Genomic DNA, 19,289 nt, shown 5'->3' with positions numbered 1-19,289 from the left:
GGCTCACTTTGCGAGGTATGTCTGGATGCCGAGGAGACGGTTGGCCATGTCCTTCTTCGATGCCCTACGGCTGTGCAGTGTTGGAGAGAGGCCTCGGCGCTACTGCCGCCTATATGGGAGACGGTGGAGGACATGCTCCGATTCCTGAGTGAGTCTATTCGGAGGCCGAGTGATGCTGAGACTGGCTCCCTTGTGGCGTATCTGGCCTACCACATATGGCTAGCCAGGAATGACCGTCTATTCGAGGGTGGGCGGCCGACCCCACGGGTTGTGATGGAGAGAGCTTTGAGACAGGCAGCAGAGATATCTATGATGACCGCGTTGGCACCACCTGGGAGGACTAGGGAAACCTGGGGTACCTGCACTGCTGTTTCAGCGTCCAGGTTCAGTTTCTTTTCTTGGGTACCCCCACCCCCTGGTTATCTTAAGGTGAACTTTGACGGTGGTATGGCGGAGGATGGTGCCTCTGGGGGCGTAGGCTTCGTTATCAGGGACCACCGGGGCACTTTTATTGCTGCTGGGGGACGGAATACCTTCGGAGTTTCGGCGGTGGGAGCAGAGCTGCAGGCTGCTTGGGAGGGTGTTTGGTTTGCGAGACGAGTCCTGGGGGCCGAGAGACTTGTTCTCGAGGGTGACTGCTCTACGGTGATTGACCGGCTGCGTGGTGTGGATATATATGGTGATGATCACCCTCTTATACGGGACACTAGGAGTTTGGTGCAGGAGCTGATCTCCTGTCAGGTTGCCCATGCTTACCGAGAGGCGAACAGTGCAGCAGATTGGGTCGCCTCTTATGTTGCCCGGCACACTGGGGAGGTCTTTTGGTCTAGTTTAGATGGCGTTCCACACGCCTTATTTAGTTTGCTTTTCTTTGATATGTCTGGTTGTACTCACGTTAGAGGTATATGAATGAAATACCGTTTTGATCAAAAAAAAAATTATAAATTATCGAAAAACCTCTCTATACTATATAATTATGTAATTTTATATAATTATATATGATGGCATGGGACAACGGTCAATAGAAATTCCGGATCGGACCGCGGCCATCAAGTTTGTTCCGCTGCGCGAAGGCCCATCAATTGTTGGGAGCCGCCTACGGCTGCGATGGGCCGGGCCGGGATGCTCGCAAATTATTAGACATTGTGCCCGCCTGGGAGTGAGATGGCGCAACTGACAGCGTGCCCCGGTTTTCCTTATAAAACAGCTATCCCCGGTTCAGTCCGTCCTAAAATTTTGCGTAGCCGAGAAGCGGTGACCAGGCCGTAAAGGGCGTGCTTCGATGCTTGAGAGGAGAAAGAGAGAGACGCCGCTTAGAAAGAATATTTTCGCTGCTGATGAAGCCGAGACGATTGAAAGGCCACAAGGCAGCGGTCGCCTGCTGCATCGCCTCACGGGCCCGTCCCGGGATCATCGCTTCTTCCGGCGAGGTATCTTCTCCTTCTACTCCTCTGCATCTTCCTCTCTCTCTCTCTCCCCCTTCTCCCCCCACCTGTTAGGGTTTCAAGATTCCTTGGGCAATAAGGTTTTAGGGTTCATGTTTTGGTGCATGTGTTACTGAAAATTCAAGAATGTCCTTAATCCTTTCCGGAAAAAAATTCAAGAATCTCCTTAATCCTTTCCCCAAAAAAAATTCAAGAATCTCGTTGGTTTAGTGACCGGTAAATGATCCTTTCCGACCGGCTATAAATTAGTGTTCACTACAAAAACTTAGAGGTCTTGAATCAATTTCTTCTTTCCCGGAGTCAGCTATTTTAGCTCATTGTGTTGTTTTCTCTCGATGTCGAAGGTCCCGTTTGGCATGTGTTCCTGAAAATTCAAGAATCTCCTTAATCCTTTCCGGAAAAAAAAATTCAAGAATCTCGTTGGTTTAGTGACCGGTAAATGATCCGTTCCGACTGGCTATAAATTAGTGTTCACTACAAAAACTTAGAGGTCTTGAATCAATTTCTTCTTTCCCGGAGTCAGCTATTTTAGCTTCGATTTTTGTTGTTTTCTCTCGATGTCGAAGGTCCCGTTTGGCATGTGTTCCTGAAAATTCAAGAATCTCCTTAATCCTTTCCGGAAAAAAAAATTCAAGAATCTCGTTGGTTTAGTGACCGGTAAATGATCCTTTCCGACCGGCTATAAATTAGTGTTTACTACAAAAACTTAGAGGTCTTGAATCAATTTCTTCTTTCCCGGAGTCAGCTATTTTAGCTTCGATTTTTGTTGTTTTCTCTCGATGTCGAAGGTCCCGTTTGGCATGTGTTCCTGAAAATTCAAGAATCTCCTTAATCCTTTCCGGAAAAAAAAATTCAAGAATCTTGTTGGTTTAGTGACCGGTAAATGATCCTTTCCGACCGGCTATAAATTAGTGTTTACTACAAAAACTTAGAGGTCTTGAAGCAATTTTTTCTTTCCCGGAGTCAGCTATTTTAGCTTCGATTGTGTTGTTTTCTCTCGATGTCGAAAGTCCCGTTTGGTATTTTTTTTTTCCTGTTTTTGTTTTCAAAAGCCCAAGAAGAAAATGAACTAGACTGAATAAAATGCCTGATGAAACCCTTTTATTTTTTGAAATTGTCTGTAAAATCTTTAGATATTTTTGGAAGCAAAGATCTGTCTTTTCCAAAAGGAATGGAAGCGAAAGCAAGGAATAGCAGAAGTTTTGTGCAAATGCTATCTTCAACATCAATCTCCATGTGGTATTTCAGTAATTTGTAGAGAAACAAAAACCAAAAAACAACAGTGATGCCGAACAGGCCCTACGCAATCCAGGACCTACATATTTTCTCGTCCTCTATTTAAAATGTTCGGGGAGACTATCAAGAAAAATTGTCAGGAAGTTTTGCCAAATTTGTCCAAGAAAAGCTTGGTTTTTAGATGACCGCTTCCAGTATCAAGCAAACCTGTTTTTTAGTATGCCAAGGTGATTGCTGACCTTCTTTCTCATTCTTTTCTACATGAGAAGTCTCGAGCAAACTCACTTCTTTCCCGGATTGTCTTTGTTCCTCATTTGTAAAAAGAAAAAATTCATTACTTTTCCTACTCATGCAGTGTGGTAGTTGGACGTCTTATCAGAAAATATCTTAGCATTCTACTGAGTGTCTACCTAGGTCATATGTCCAAGAAAGTTCACGATCCAGTCCTTCTGAAAGTTATGTGCTAATAATTAATGTTCATTATATTTGTTTTTCGATAAACTTTGCTTCTAGTGACATACTTTGATATCTTCTTGGCTATAGGATGGTCGCATCTGCTGGTTTGATTTGCGGTGCAAGGATGTTCTGTTTACCATTGATTTAGGGGAGCAGCCTATTTCTTCTTTATGTTTCAAAGCAGGTTAGCGCGATGCATTTTGGGATTGCCTTTTTTATGTTTGAACTTGTCAATGAATGGATTTGATTTCTAAAGCTGGGCTAAATCACCAACCATCTTGTCAGGAAATGAAGCTATTGTCTATGCCTCCTCAGGTACTAAAGTCTCATGCTTGGACATTCATATGGTAGGTAATTATCTTTTCGTGTCCTACCTATTTATTTTCCTTGAGTTCTCACCATGGTTTAAAGTACTAGTCCTTGCTGTTCTGTCTAGCATGTTGTGTACCTTTATTTGGATTTATTAGTGTCATGTGCACTCATGCATCTTGGGAACACATCTATATTTTATTGAATATTGCAATATATTGCTTGTTACGCAATGATACATAACAATAAGTAATAATATTTTAAAGATTGATTCATATATAATTGGCCACAAAGTTTGATTGTGATTTTGAAACTGATCTGCCCTATGCATATTTTTGGGTTTTTTGTATTTTTTTTGGTTTAATTAGAGAGCGAGCCTTGGCACTATAAGGTTGCTCCATTATGACATGGGCTTTATGGATTCGAAACATGGTAGCAGTCTCTCCATACGTGGGTATAAGGCTGGGTGCATTTGACCTTTTCTAGACCCTATAGTGGCTGGAGTTTGGACGTTCATATTTTTGGGTTTAATTGCACTATGGATTTTTCTTTAAAAAAATGCTGCTCTTTGTGTATGTGAACAGAAGGTTATCGGTCATCACATGCTTATCTGGTGTACTTAAAGTGTATGTCATATTAATAAGGATTGGACGCTGGATGCATGATGAGGTAAATTCTTCATATATGTGTATATATGCATATATGTGTATCCAGGGCACAACTTCCTCAAGCTGCTGCATCATTTGTGCATTTGCATGTCAATATTAGCACGAACATAGTTTAATATATTTTTTCCTGGACAGTAGCAAGAAGGTACATAAACTTAATGTAATTTTTTGTCGATAACAGAAAGATATCAAAGTCAGACATTGTGATTGTTGATGCATGATAGGATTTAGGGGACAAAAGATCATAATATCCTGTCATAATACTCTTTGATAATGCCCCGCAAATAATAAAACTCAAAGATAATGCCATGTTAGAAAAAAATTCTGCTACTATATGATTCACTAATCTTATGTTCTTGGCTCCTGATACTGCAATGTTTGTCTCCTGAAGGTCTCTTCTTGGAAGCCATTGGAGACCTACAACTATAACAAAGACGAGATAAATCAGGTAATATATTACCTTTTGGATTGTTTTTTTGGCAAACTGTTCTCTTAATCTATAATGAAATACTGCTGCACTTTCAGAATTCTTTCATTCCATGCTTATTATTGCATCCATAGAGACAACTGGATGGTTAATCTAATTCAAGCACGGAAAATAACATGTTTAGACTCCAGCACATTGACTGACAATTGCCATGCTAACTCCCTTATACTCAATGATAAACAAATAAGTGGCCGAACTAGTATACCACAAGCAGACTGCTGATATCTGTAACATGTAAGATTTCCCAGATTGTGATATTACTCCATACTCTTTAAACGATTGATTGTTTCTCATAAATGTCAAAAGGAATTTTGTGGTTTCCTGGTCAGCATGGGTACAACATCTTGAGTTCCTTATCACATTAACGCTTGTCAAACATTGAGCTAAGTAGAAAAATCTTGTGATGATTTTGTTGATGCATTATTTTGCTGTCAAGTTTCATCATATAAGGATTGGTGCAAAATGATTCTTATCCAAAACTTACTGTCCTGTGCATACAAGGTAAAGAGATGATACGGTGGCGGAGAAAGGTAGTGGAAACTGTTTAGTTGTGTATCATTATATACTTTACACCGAGCATCTTATAGATTTTGAGGAAAGTTGCACTTATTCAAGAGATATCTAGAACCATGGACGAAAACATGATTAAGCATGATTCAGCTTCCAATACTTTAAGACTGTTGATAACAATTCTGTAGTTTTGTTTGTTAGGTTTAAAATTACATTTGACCTTTCTCTTTTCTTATTGTCTCATTGGTTTAAAAGGAAGCTCTAATATTTTATGCAAACCTAGTTACCTGTGTTTTTCTTATCTTTGTCTCAGAGATTCACTGAAAACATTTTCCATAGGTTGTCAACAGTTGTATGGAGATATACTTGTCCAATAGGAGCTCACTGTTTTTCCTATCATTTTTATTATTTTTTTTATGGAGAAATATGTGGATGACCATGTAATTATCGCAAATTCACCTTGAACATTGTTAATCATCCACATAACTTAAATTCACCTTCTTTTTCTTGAAGTATTATTAAGTTGAGTTGCTGGTCTACTCCTTATGTCCTGTAGGTAGATACGCCAACTATACTCGCTCTGTTAAAATCTTTATCTTCAAAAGTTGGATGAACAGTGGTCATTAACTGAAGGTGATTTATTAAAATGTTGTTCAATATTATCTGGAGAAGATGTCTTGGAGATTGACTATCATGCCCACTAAGGTCATTAGGTTCTTAAAAGTATGCAATTCTCATTCAACGCGTTGCTTGTTTTTGCTAACTTCCCAGCAGATCAGCCATGAAGAAGGTGTTGGTTATCCTTTCTTGATCAATGTGAATCTTCACCAGGTTACTTAGGGTATGACTCTACTCTCCACCATTTTTTTTTTCTTTCTAAACTTTGTTTCTTGATTTACACTTTAACCTTCTTTTTTCCATTGTAGCCATTTATATCTTTGACCTCCCCCTTGCACCCTTTTTGTGCTTGTAACTCTCCAATCCTTTTAATATAACCTCCTACTGACCATCTCATTTTAAAAAAGACTGGTGCATCATTCAGCAAAATTAGGTTTGCTTTGCATATATAGCTTAGAGGATGAAAGTTAAGATAGAAGAGATTTAAAGGTTGAGATTTGATGAACTTGTAGGAAATGCTGACACAGAGTGATGCTGAATCTTGAGTGAATGAGTTCAGTAAGTAACTATATTGTTTGGAAGATTGGTTGTGGGTCTTATATTATGGATGGTGGTAGGAGAAGGCTTTTAAGAGGGTTAAAAGTAGGTCAATTGTCCATCTTGGATGTCCATAGCACCATCTTGTAAATCTTCTAACATTTTATACTCTCAGTTTATTATCAAAGAAGTATTGTTCTATAATTGGATCGACTTTGAGTTATTTAATGTATTGTGACTTTTGATATCTTTTTTGAATTTTCCTTAAATTGCTGTTTAGTGATAGCAGTTCTATCATACCAAGTTCATTGCCTAATTAAGTTTCATTTCAATTGGATTTTGGGCTTCAATATTTCTACGATTGTGGAATTTCTCTAATAGTGTAATAGTCCAAGTCTAGAAATTCTAAATGCCCGTAATGTTCTTGCAGATTGCATACAGCTCAAAGTCAAATTTCCTTGCTGCTGCCGATGATAGTGGTGATGTTAAGGTACATAATTACATTGTGAAAGGGTAAATTGCTTTCCAATGATAATACTTTTTTATACAGCTATATTGACTCTAGACATTTCTATATTTTTGTGAAGACTTATGTAAATGGATATTTTTCACTTTATGAAATGTTGCAGCTCGTGTGAAGTACATGGTAACGCAGGCCATATATATGTATATCTGTAGATCCTATGGTTTTGGTATTGGTAGTGTTTTTCCCCCCCTAGAAACAATGAATTTATAGTGCAAGCTGCACTAGGAAAGTGAAGGCTGTTGATTCTTTTATTTGTTTTTCTTCCCTTTTGTTTGTAGATTAATTCAGATGAAAACATGAGATAGAAACAATGCTCTTTTCTTTCATTTATCTTCTCTGCCATACCTAATGCTACGATGCAATTTGTAGCTTGAGAATTATGTTAATCGATTAGATATTAAACACTACATTTTTGTCTGCATCCCACATCAGTCTCCCTTATAATTTAGAAAAGAGAATTTAGGTTATGTAGAGAAGGAATAGATCATATATCAAAGTCATAGATGCTTTGCCATCAATTGTAACTAGGGATGCTAACGGGGTGGTTATGGGGAAGCCATTACCCGTATGCACACCCGGCAATTGGGAACCACATACCCCTACTTGCTTTTTACCGCACCTCGAGGGGGGGCAGGGTGAGTAGGGATGAGTCAAGGTGGGTAAGGTTGCAATTTTTTTTTTTTGCATACAAATCAAACTAATAAAAAAGAATGTAAAAGCGAATCTCAGTACTTCATATAACATTAAATAAAATAAGAGTCGAAGACTCAGAATATAACAAACCAAACTTTTGACAATAATAGAAACAACAAGCCAAAATATTGTTCTTTTGAAAGTCAAATGTCTCTTTAACTAAGAAAAGCAATCAATTGCAAAAAAAATGAACAACCAAGCATGTATCTTGTAGCCTTTCATATGATTAATCTTTCTCATAATCGATTAAAATACTTTCTTCCCCATTATCATCATAATCATCCCAATCATCAAGGTTTATATATAATCGAGTTGAGTTTGGGGTGGGCATTGCCATTATCTGCACCTGTCCCGGATCTGCTACGGGCTTTAGAATGAAGGCCCGTCCGTGCCGTTGACTCTAAATTAGTCAGGTAAAACCCGACCAATTAGAGTTGGATCGTCGGGTTTGGTACCCGATGGGGTGGAATAAATTGCCACCTCTAATTGTAATCCTTCTGGTGTTGTTTGCAATTTTTTGATGAAGGTTGTGAATCTTCCTTTTAGGAGGAAGGTGCAATTCAGCAACATCAAACTGTATGCTGATAGACTTTGAGTGAAGGTACATCTAGTGCAAAAGATAGTGTTCCATATTTTTCTAGGAAAACAATCATAATTCAAATATTTAACAGTTGACCTACCATATCGTAATAATGAAGGGTATAACTTGCAAGTGTTCATATGAGAAATAAATGAAGACGGCATCATAGCTTTGGAGAGATTAAGCATTATCTAGCAAAGTCTATACCTAGTAGAGGAAGTCAACTCCAAAATGTTAACAAAATACATAATCGTTAGTACAACCTAAATACATATTCTTGTATTTTTTTCTAGGAGCCAAGACCCTCTTAGTTATACTACCAACCTAGTAAGATCCTTGAGTTTTGCTCTTCCTGTTTTTAGCTGATTGAGCACTTGCACGTTTTTTGATTGTTTCTATGTTTGCATGTATCTTCAACTTTTAAAAATTATTTGAGGGATACAAATTACCCTCCAGTGTTAGGAAACCATGATGTGGATTCTCTTTTACATATGTCAGGATTTATAAATTTGTTAGTATTGTTTAATATTGGTTTACAACATGTGACTAGGTTTCCAAAGTGGTAATTGACAGATTTGTAAGTATGACAAATTGGTAGGGATGGTGCAAGCAAGAATTTAGAAATAAAAAGAGAAGAGGAAACAAAATAATGGCACCTCCCAGTTGCTATGCACCCCACCTTAACCACCAGCCCTGACAAAAAAAAAAAACTAGCATGCGATCCTGACCAATAACTTCTGCCTTTGAATCCCTCTATGGAAAATTGTTCAGTGTTATTTGTTCCATAGGAAAGTATTTTTGATGTTATTACTCTATTTTAAATTCTGTTGACAACCTTGTGCCACTTTGAGGAGATGCCAGTATGTTCCTGTGAAATGTTATTCAACTGTGTTATGATTATTGAATTACTCGTCTAGCATTTTTAGTCCATAGTCTCTTCTTTGACTTTAATTTGATCGACTTCAACTTATTTATCACTTAGAAACCATGTAGTAGTGCTCAAGTCTCCGCATCATAGGGAGTCGGATATAGCACAAGGCTCATGGTAAACTTCAATTGAATCATGAGATGCTACATTTGATTTTGCTGCAGTGGATCACAAATTATTTACTTTATGCACTTTATTCTGGTATTTTTAAAAGCCTTTTGTGTTCATGTTGGGCAATGGTTTAGTTATTTTTGATATCAGTCTGAATATGCTCCTTAAATTTAGAAATTTTTTTTTCCTACTTTCATCTTAATTATTTAGATAGAAGCAGTGTTTTCTTGGCTAGTGTTGTATCAATCGAAAGTTTGAAATATTTTGTTTTATTCACATGTATCTTCATAATATTTTATTTTTATTTTCATCTACTTGAATCTCGACATTTCCAGAGATGGTGGTGGTACCCAGTATTTGTTGCTCTAAAAATCTTTTACTCTTTTGCAGATCATTGACACTAGCCAGCAATGCCTATACAAAACCTTAAGAGCGGTTCATACCAGTGTATCCAGAATAATTATTATACCTGGATCTTTTTTTATGCCTTACATCTTGAATTAAGGCCCTGTTTGGGGAGCTGTTAGTAGTAGGGGTTTTGGAAGTAGAGCTGTTGGAAGTAGAGCTGTCTGAAGCAGAGCGTTTATAAAAAGCTGTTTGCTGTTTGGTAACTACATTTCTAAAGTGCTGTGGCACTTTAACATGTATTTGGTAAACAAACTGAGAAAGTACTTTTGTGTGATAAAATGACCATAAAGGACATTATCAGTATTATACAACAGAGTATAATAAAATATAATATGTATTAATATATAAATTTATAATATTAATGTAATGTAATATAATATTATTATAATATAGTATTATAACATTATGTATTATAGAATAATAATTTAATATAATATTAAATTATTTAACATAACATATCAATGTATTATGATATAATGTAATATAATATTATATTTATAGTATAATACAATAATAAATATATAAAATATTATAATTATTAGTGTAAATTAATTTTTCATCCTTCTAGTTACCATTTATCTCTCTAACAAATTTTCTAGCTAGGTGATAAAATAGGTTAAATAATTACTAATATTTTTATTTATTTATTTATTTATTTAGATCAGATTATTTGCCACTCACTCATTATTTTTTTATTTATTTTATTTTATTTATTTATTTATTTATTATTTTATTTTATTGAAATATAAAAGGATCGCTGGCCATGGGTCGGCTACCACCGTGGGCAGCCACGAGCTCCCAAAACAAAAAAAGAAAAAAAAAGAAGAGGAAGAAGGAACAGAGGCGGCGGCGTTGAGAGGAAGAAGATAGAGAGGGAGAGGGAGGGGATGGGTGAGAGAGGAAGAGGTGGGATGTGGGTTTTGGGGGGAAAAAGTGAGATTTAAATGGGGTATTTTGGTATAAAAAACAGCTTCCCGACAAAGCTGAAACAACGTTTTCGGAAAGCCTCCAAATTGGAGCTTCTCCTCAAAAGCTGTTTTCAGCTTTCCGCAAAAGCTGAAACAGCTTTCCGAAAATTTTACCAAACACCATTTTTTTACGAAAAGTACTTTTGGAGGGCCAGAAAGTGTTTTTTGGCCCTCCAAAAGCTCCCCCAAACATAGCTTAAATCATTGTGCGCTGATCGCATGTCTCTCAGTGATCAGTTCATTTGTTTGACATCTACTATAGTTATCTGAAATATAAAATTTGATTGCCTGAGGATATTTGCACAATATCAGGTTTTGAGTAATTCTACTCAATAAATTGCACTGACTGATCTTTTTCCTGCTGTGAATTCCGCGTGCCAAAAAAAACCTGTTCTTCCTTAATTGCTTTTTCGACAGATATGCAGCAGTGTACAGTTCCTCTCTTGGAAGCCTTGGACAGGTATCCTTTTTTTTGTCTTACAAAGTCCTTTTCATACGTTACTTTTAGGAAACTCACTGAGGATCAAGTTATTAAATCCATCATGTTTCATAGCATTTAATAAAATTTACTTATAATTCACTGATTGTTATTACCCACCAAATCATGGATTCTTATTCTGCATAGATATCGTGCAAGTATCTTCAGTCTTCACTAATTTGTTGTCATGCTTTTCTTTTCATGCCCCAAGACTTTGGCACCTCTATTTTGTGTTCTCAAGTTTCAACTTCACCATGTGGAGGAATCTGCAATTTTTAAGGAGCAACCATACACTTTAACATCCTTCATTGATGTCCTTCAAAGTAGCATTATTAGTTCTCCTAGGCGTACGGCCATAATATGTTTCCTATCATCACTCTTATCTCCACATATATGCTTCTTTTGATCAAGGAACATCTTTTGTTTAATTTAATCTTATAAACAAGTATACCAATCTTTTGACTGTCCTAAAAGTCTCTTGTCCTTTCTTAAGCACCAGAATGATGTTGGTGTTGACTTTGTGTCATGTTCTGAAGCAACCTCCTGATTTACATAAAGCTGATAACTTTCCTTAAAAAGTCGAATGTCATTTCATTATATCATGTGGAAGTCCACCTACTTTTGTCCAGATTGTCTGCAATAAGGAACCTGATTTCTGGCACTAATTCAATAGCCAGACCTATGTCATCTATATACTCCAATAGACCATATCCAACAAGCCAAATCCTCCTTGTATAGGATTAGATTTCTGTTCTAGTTTCTCCATACTCCATTCAGATAGACTTAATCAAAGTCTATGCACTATATTAGGGGGTCATCTGGGCCTTTGTCACTGGTTCCATATAGATTTGTCACTAGTTCCATATAGTATGAATTGTTCATCCTCTAAACCTAGCTTTGAGCATGTTAACTTGGTTTTTCATTATGGGTTTTCAAGGTACCTTGATTTTCCATCATAATATCTGTGATTCAAACTCCCGTGGATTTCTGGAAAATCTATATCTCACTTTGGCTGGTTATAGCTGTTCATCTGTATCGGCATCCTTATCAAATAAAGTTTTCCAATTACCCCATAGTCATTCATGTATATTTGTTGGTCTTTACTCTTTATTAGTATCACATGAATTCTACCTTATGCTATCCGCGCACTAAGATACTTTTTATAGAAACGATACAGGTTGGGCTATTTAAACATAATCAACAGAAGTACAAGGAAAACAACCAAAAAGCATAAAAACAACTACACAAGGATCAACATATACTGCATTATGTAAGCCATGACTAATTACAAGACATTTTGTTGAGAACTCACATAGAGAAGAAAACCACCGTTTGAGCGCCCTGTTTTTTTTTTTTGTTTAGGGGTTTGAGGGGGGGCAACATATCATTGAATGCAATATACATACATCAGAATTTAGAAAGGTTACTTAAGATTTGAAATTCATTATAAAAACTACAAAGGAGTATGTTTCAACATTTTATCCTCACAATGTAGTTGGGCTTTGACTTGGTACTTCAAATGTGTTCAATGGCAAGATGCAATTTCCTCCGCTTAATTTGTTAGTCCGGTGGCCATTACTTATTTGTTTACTTGAAGCTGACCCCATTCATTGCTATTTGTTATGCTAATCAGAGGTTTTGAAATTTTCCCAATTTCACTGTAAATGCTTAAGTATATCCTCCCCCTAGAAGGTTAGAGATTATATCAGGGTCCTAATATATGTGTACAATTTTTTTCCCTATTTAATGTAATATCACTACATATTGTTCTAGTTTAGTTTTCATTTTTCCTTTATTTGCATCAAAGTTCTTAAAAATTTATGTTCCACTAGTGGATGTTAAGGTTTAGAAAAGAAGTATGTAAGTTATGCCATCAAAGCATGACACTTGTAAAATTTTTCTTTCAACTTTAATTGTATTTGTCAAACATTCAGTGATGCAATTATGTTTGCAGTAAATTCCTTTTTTGCGGTGATTGTCAACAATAGCGCAAACACATCTTTAATGAATCTGAGAATGCTACAAAAGATTCTGTGCGATCTTTCTTTTGGCTACTGATATGTTGCATCTGTTACGCAGATTTCTTTCATTTTCAAACAATGGTGTTCCATATGACTAGTTATCTCATGTGTTTATTGATGGGTTTTACATCTTGGTGACCAGTTAGAAATTCTAAATGTTCTTCCTTCACCACTATTAATATCTGATGGATGTGTTTGGCAGCCATTACTGGAGGACTTGACTCAAAGCTTGCTATGTGGGACTTCTCGAGAGGGCGAACGTACAATGTCATAGACTATGGTATAAATATACAAGTGATTGTCATATATTTCACTATCTTGCTATTTCACTACAAGACAGTTTATAAAACTGGTATGATTTCATGATTTCTTCTTTAGTGGTGTCTTGGGGAATAACCATTGCATATTTATATGTACTCCTTAAATCTCATGTTTAGTACAATGACAAGTCATGTGGTCATTTTGTATCGAAGAAGTGTTATTTTTTCAAACCATTTTCTTCATTATTTGATGCCTGAAATCTGAAAACTGCCTCAAAGAAAGGATTCTAATTTTTTTCTTTCAATAAATAGATCACATTATCTTTCAATTATTGCAGGGATGCCCGAAGTGGACAGCACTGTTTCTTGTGGCAATGTAGGACAATGTCTCAATCCTGCTTTTGTGCACTCAATAGCAGTCCCTGAAATGGACATGTTACAGGGACTGAACAAGGCATGTGCTGTCGCAAGAGGTGATGGTGTTGTTGATGTAATTGATCTAGAATCTGAGCTGGCCACTGTGAAGTCTAAAAATTTTCAATCGAGATCCAAGAAAAGTGATGTTCAAGCTGCAAATCATGCAATTGGTCGAAATCTAGTGAAGAGGACTCAACTAGATTACAGTCTGGGAGGGCATACTGCTGCTGTATCTTGTGTGTAAGTAATTCATGTATTGTTTATTATAGAGGTTATCTATCCAAGACTGTTTTATGAGGGTGAGCCTTGCACAACGGTGAGGTTGTTCCATCGTAACCCGGGTTTGAAATATAGAAACAACCTCTCTGCATGCGGGGTAAAGTTGTGTACATGGGAGCCTTGTGCACTGGGCTTCTCTTTTTTTTTTTTTATCTATCTAATAGTTTTATGATTGACACAGGTCTTTTTCATTGTTTGGGGAGAGAGGCAAGTTTCTCATTTCAGGGGGAAATGATGCATGCGTGAAGCTGTGGGACTGGTCTAGACATTTTTGTGCTGAACAAACAAGCTGCAATAATGCTTTAATTTTGAACATTGATTTGAAGAAGAAGGTGAACTCTAAGCTTCATTTCCATATATTTTCCATATGTTGGTTAAACAAATTTGCATACTTTGTTGGTTGTAGAAGAGGCAACAAGTTGTTTTCATTTGCATACGCTATTTCGATATTTTGAAAAAAAACTGCACGTAATGTAAATGGTACTTCTTTGCCTTCCTCAATTCTCCTCCTATGACTTCACACAGTTAGAAGAAGATAATTACAGCTCTACTGCTAGGTTTTTGTGCAAATTCAAATTTCAAAGAAAAACCATATCCTCTTTTCGTAATGTTAGTAGTTCTCTGTACAGAAGATTTGTTTGATCCTAAAATTTCATTGGACATTTATGTTCTCTTATGTCAATAATATATTGTGCTCAGGCATCAATTCTTCAATTCTTTAATAAAAAACTGATGACATACACCTAGGAGCGATTGAGAACTTGGTGTTTGACATGGAGTTCCATCTGTTTGTTCATATTCACCAAATATTGACCTGAATGCCTACTATGAGATAAAATAGACAAGGACTGGACGACTGTCCATTCAAGGGAAGAGTAATTGATACAATATGTGCAAACTCATAATACTGTGTGAAGAGTAAGCTACCACACTTTCAACTTCAATCTACTGAAGCCTCCACCTATTGTGTTCTCAGTGATTCTCTTCTGAAGTGATGATGGTGAAATATCTGAGAATGATGGTGAAATAGCTGAATGGGCATTGAATTCTCTCTCTATTTTCTTTCTAGGCTGATTTGGTGGAGTTTTTCTGCTTTGAGGGTAACCAACCAGCACAATCCCTAAAATTGTTGCATAATCTCTTAATAGTCTGCCAAACCATAGCCATGAGAAAAGACATGTCCTTAGGCCTTATAGCCTGTTCAGATAATACCATGTGCCACTGCTAGAGTTTTTTCTCAACAAAAATTACATGGACCTTAATGTACTTTACTATTTGGTTTCCCTGTTCAAAATTGTTGCATAATCTCTTAATAGTCTGCCAAACCATAGCCATGAGAAAAGACATGTCCTTAGGCCTTATAGCCTGTTCAGATAATACCATGTGCCACTGCTAGAGTTTTTTCTCAACAAAAATTACATGGACCTTAATGTACTTTACTATTTGGTTTCCCTGTTCAAGGACTCATCGGTGTTTTGTATCAAATGGGCATCCTGAGTTTTGAAAAGTTCTGAGATAAAATGTTGTTTCCTGGTGATGCAAGCTTGTGCTGCCTCTACGATTGTCCTCTATTTTTTGCCATCTCTCTTTCTGCCCTACCTTAGGGTGGGTGACTTTGTATTATTTTTTTCTCATTGATAAATCTAGTTGGTTTTCCTCTCTCTATATCAACAAAAAGAGGGAGACCTCTTTTGAACTATGATCCCCAAACCAGCTTCCAGTCACCAGTAAATATTGTTGATGGATTCTTAGAAGAATATGATAATTGACACTTGAGAACTCAAAGAACAACTAACGTTCGAACTTTGACCTTCCATATGTAAAATAATGGGAGGAGGTGGAGGAGGAAACTTGGCATGTAGTCCCTGCTCACGGCTTTTGGCAGAACCCTATATGATAATTGACACATGAAAACTTATAAAGAACAACCTAAGTTCAAACTCTGGCTGCATGTAGGTGGAGTTCCATCTGAAATTTGTAAAATAGTGGAAGAAGAAGAAGAAGAAGAACCAAGCCTCTGAAACCCTTGCCCACAGGTTTTTGGCATGTAACCCTGCCCACAGGTTTTGGCACACAAAGCAGAGCTTACATGCTTGAGTTTATCCAACCAAGAACCCTTGTAAACTGTAACCTTTAAACTAGCTTCCATTCACCAACATGCATCATTGATGCATTCTTAGAAATCCCTATATGTAATTGGCACATGAAAACTCATGAAGAACAGCTTGAGTTCAAGTTCTCACTCCATGTTACAGGAGTTTCATCTTCCATTTGTAATGGCTGACATTAGCCAAACTATTAGTTTAGCATTCTGGCAAAAATTATCTGATGTACCAAACAAACTTACTTTTACAATGTTCAAGGGCTGCACTGTTATCATCGGGATTTTCTCCAAGAGGAAGTTCTGCTTTTGGAGCCTGCAAGATATCTCCTAAAAGGAGCAAAGAGAATTTAGAGTATTTTCGGTTTCCATGGTTGCCCCGGTAAAGATCATAAGACCATCATGGAGAACGTCTTATACAGGATATTGTTAGATTACTCAAGTGCAATAGAAGTTCCCTTCGGAGATTTGTTTCCGACAATGAGAATTGGTGGAGGTTTGGCAACTAAATCGTCAAGATTATCATTCTTGGTAATTTGGTTTGTTGAGGAAATATTAGACCTTGACTCTTTTCTGGTGTTATTTATTTAAGCTTACAGGTTTTACCTTAAAATTTGTCTTCAGATATTTTATATTCACTCAAAGACATCCATCTATTGATAAAGAATTCATGGTGTTGTTGGGTAAACTTATCCTAGAAAACCAATCAGAAGCCTTTTATTATCGGTGTTGAATTCTGAGATACTTGATGTCTGCAGTACAGCTCAGAGTGCCGGGATATTTTGCTGAGAGATGTGCATCGAGTTACTTCAATATAGAACAGTTGCAGGAGATGGATCTGGGTGCAGTTGGGGGGAAGTGAATCTGCAAAATAGTTTATATAACTACATACATGCAGCACCTCAGTTAGAAGTTTCCTACTACAAAGTTTGGGTTTGGGCTGTTAATTGGCGCCCCCTCCTTTCTCCCAACCCAACCGCACGTCCATCCAGATCCACACCCAAAATCGTGTCTCTGTTCGGGAAACTGCATGCATCATCTGATGAAAAGCTGGGCCTCATCAGCTTAACTAGAAGACTGGTCAAATAACCTTAGCAGATCTTTGTATCTAACCAAAGCACTTTTGTTTTTGGCAGGTCAATTGGCTGTGTACTACTACAACAGATTCAGAAAACCTTGTTGTATGCGACACATCCAAAGTATTGAAAATCTATACTGTCCTTTGACTACAACAGCCTGACCAAATGGAAATCAGCTGAAGATGAAAAAATTCAAATTAACTGCAAGATCCTCAAAATCTCATTTATAAGAGCGGTGATGGGCGCATCGATATATCATTTCATAACATTGAGCTACCTATGTTGCAGTATGGTACAAGTTCTGACTAGGGCAACACGCTTATCTCAAGTGCAGCCTTTTCTCCGCTAATGTGGGAGAAGTTTGGCTTTTTGTTTCATCGAATGTTGGGAATTTTGATTGGTTTGTATAATCATATTTTAAGCTATATAAATATTGCCTTTTGATGAGAAATATACCTAGTTCTTTAGATTGTATTCTCTCAATGAATTCTTTCATAGAAGCTCCAGTGGCCCCAAACTGTTAGTGAGTGCATCTCCTCGTTGTTTTGGTAGCTCAAGTCATGTTTTTGTTTATGAGACGTGGCTGTAAATGTTATTTATTCTATTTTTCTTTGGTTAATTATATAAAAGCATTGATTTTTTTTTATTATTTTTTATTTTTTGCAAAGCATGATAGATAGTGATAAAATGCATAGCTATGAGATGATTATGGCGCCAATTATATGAGCCTTATTTAGATTAGTAGAAGGCTTAATTCTTTATGGTTTGTTTAGGCTGTAAAGTGCTTGTTATTCTTTGTACTACTGCAATCTAACCATCTTTGGTTAAAGATACTATAATTCATTTTTATTAAGGTAGGTCAGGTTTAGCCGCCCAAGGTTGGTACCGGCTGTGCCGGTCTTCTTGAACAAGCAGATGTGGAAGGACAAGTGGTAGGTGCATGGTAGTTAAACTAATTTATATCCAACCTAAACCCAAAATTTGTAAGACAACTTTAAAAAAAGTAATATTAATTTTTTGAAATTTGTTGAGTATGAGAAAAATTTGGCAGGCCAATTAACCACGAATTTGTTTTGGAGTCGAGTTCTAGATTCATTTAAGGGGATGAAGTTTAAGTCCATTATTTGGTCACCGATGGTAGATATCTAATTTCTATGATCGAAGATATTATAAAGGAGATTCAATGTGGTAGAAATAAAATTGATTGAGTGATCGTGTTAGAGCATATTTTTTGAGTGTATCTCTTTCCATCTTTATGATGAGTGTTTTTATCGGTGACAAAATATATATTGGAAAGGTTGAGTTAAATTCTTAATAAGTTTCAGATAGAAAATCTATAGAGTATTAGGTCATAAATACTTTTGGAGGGCTTATCTACGTGAGAAGTGTCATATAGGCTACGACTAGGGGTTTAGGCTAATTCTAATAAACTTCTCATGAAAAATTAATGTATTAAGCATAAGACTTTTAAATGGTGCTAACCGTATAAAGACCCAATTAATTCGTATTTTGTGCGTGATAAATAGAAGTCCGAGGTTCAAGTTCACGGGATACCTCATCCATAGCATAGTATAAGTTGCCTAGATTTTCTTCTATATAATTTTTCAAAATTTAAATCTTTTGTGGGAGATTGTTGGAGTTTTAACTTATAAATAAATTTAATTTTAAAAAATAAATTTACCAGCTTTATCCCCTAAATTTTAGATGTTTTAAAAATATTAGTTGGTTTTGGTTTTCATAGGAAAGCCTAAAACATCGCAACCTTGGAAACGCTGCACCGTATCGGTCTTTCGGATAGAGTCCATAAATAAACTCTTTCAGGATAATCCAAATTTAATCCAATCTCTCTCACTCCTACACACTCTTCTAAGAATTTCTTCCCATAAATTTTTTTTTTATTTTTCAACTTTCAACTTTCTTTTTTTTTTTTATTTTTTGGCCATCTAAAGAAGTTGGCCGGATCAAATCTCTCCGGTGATCGTGCTCGTTAGAGGATCGGGCTGAGCCGGGTTGTCGTACCGTAGGGACAAGATCGCTGCAAATTCGCACGTAGGGGGTGAATCATATTTTTAGGATTATGTATATCACACGCTTCGATCCAAACAAGCTCTTTTCAATCTTCTAAATTTATTTTAATAAATTATTTTTTAATAATACTATTATAAAATAACGGC

The 19,289-nt window shown here is 36.6% G+C and overlaps 1 protein-coding gene across 4 annotated transcripts; it reads left to right on the top strand.

Moving 5' to 3' along the window:
- Positions 1-1,233: 1,233 nt before the first annotated feature.
- On the top strand, positions 1,234-17,761 carry LOC103721690 (WD repeat-containing protein 53). Of its 4 annotated transcripts, none has more exons than XM_008782664.3 (11): positions 1,234-1,430; positions 3,225-3,321; positions 3,423-3,484; positions 4,506-4,562; positions 6,697-6,756; positions 9,495-9,551; positions 10,898-10,940; positions 13,182-13,259; positions 13,578-13,896; positions 14,117-14,267; positions 16,795-17,761. In XM_008782664.3, the coding sequence occupies exons 1-11, from the start codon at positions 1,338-1,340 to the stop codon at positions 16,852-16,854; spliced, it is 1,077 nt and encodes a 358-aa protein (XP_008780886.2). In that variant the 5' UTR covers positions 1,234-1,337; the 3' UTR covers positions 16,855-17,761. The 4 variants fall into 4 exon arrangements, with proteins under 4 accessions (XP_008780886.2, XP_008774989.2, XP_038986280.1 ...); XM_008776767.3 differs by having other exon boundaries at positions 17,173-17,734; XM_039130352.1 differs by lacking the exon at positions 16,795-17,761 and adding an exon at positions 16,299-16,448.
- Positions 17,762-19,289: the final 1,528 nt, after the last annotated feature.

This window comes from Phoenix dactylifera, chromosome 9 (assembly GCF_009389715.1).
Source record: "Phoenix dactylifera cultivar Barhee BC4 chromosome 9, palm_55x_up_171113_PBpolish2nd_filt_p, whole genome shotgun sequence".
Taxonomy (NCBI): domain Eukaryota; kingdom Viridiplantae; phylum Streptophyta; class Magnoliopsida; order Arecales; family Arecaceae; genus Phoenix; species Phoenix dactylifera.
Note: the sequence above shows the minus strand (reverse complement) of the source record. Positions and strands in the feature narration are given on the sequence as shown.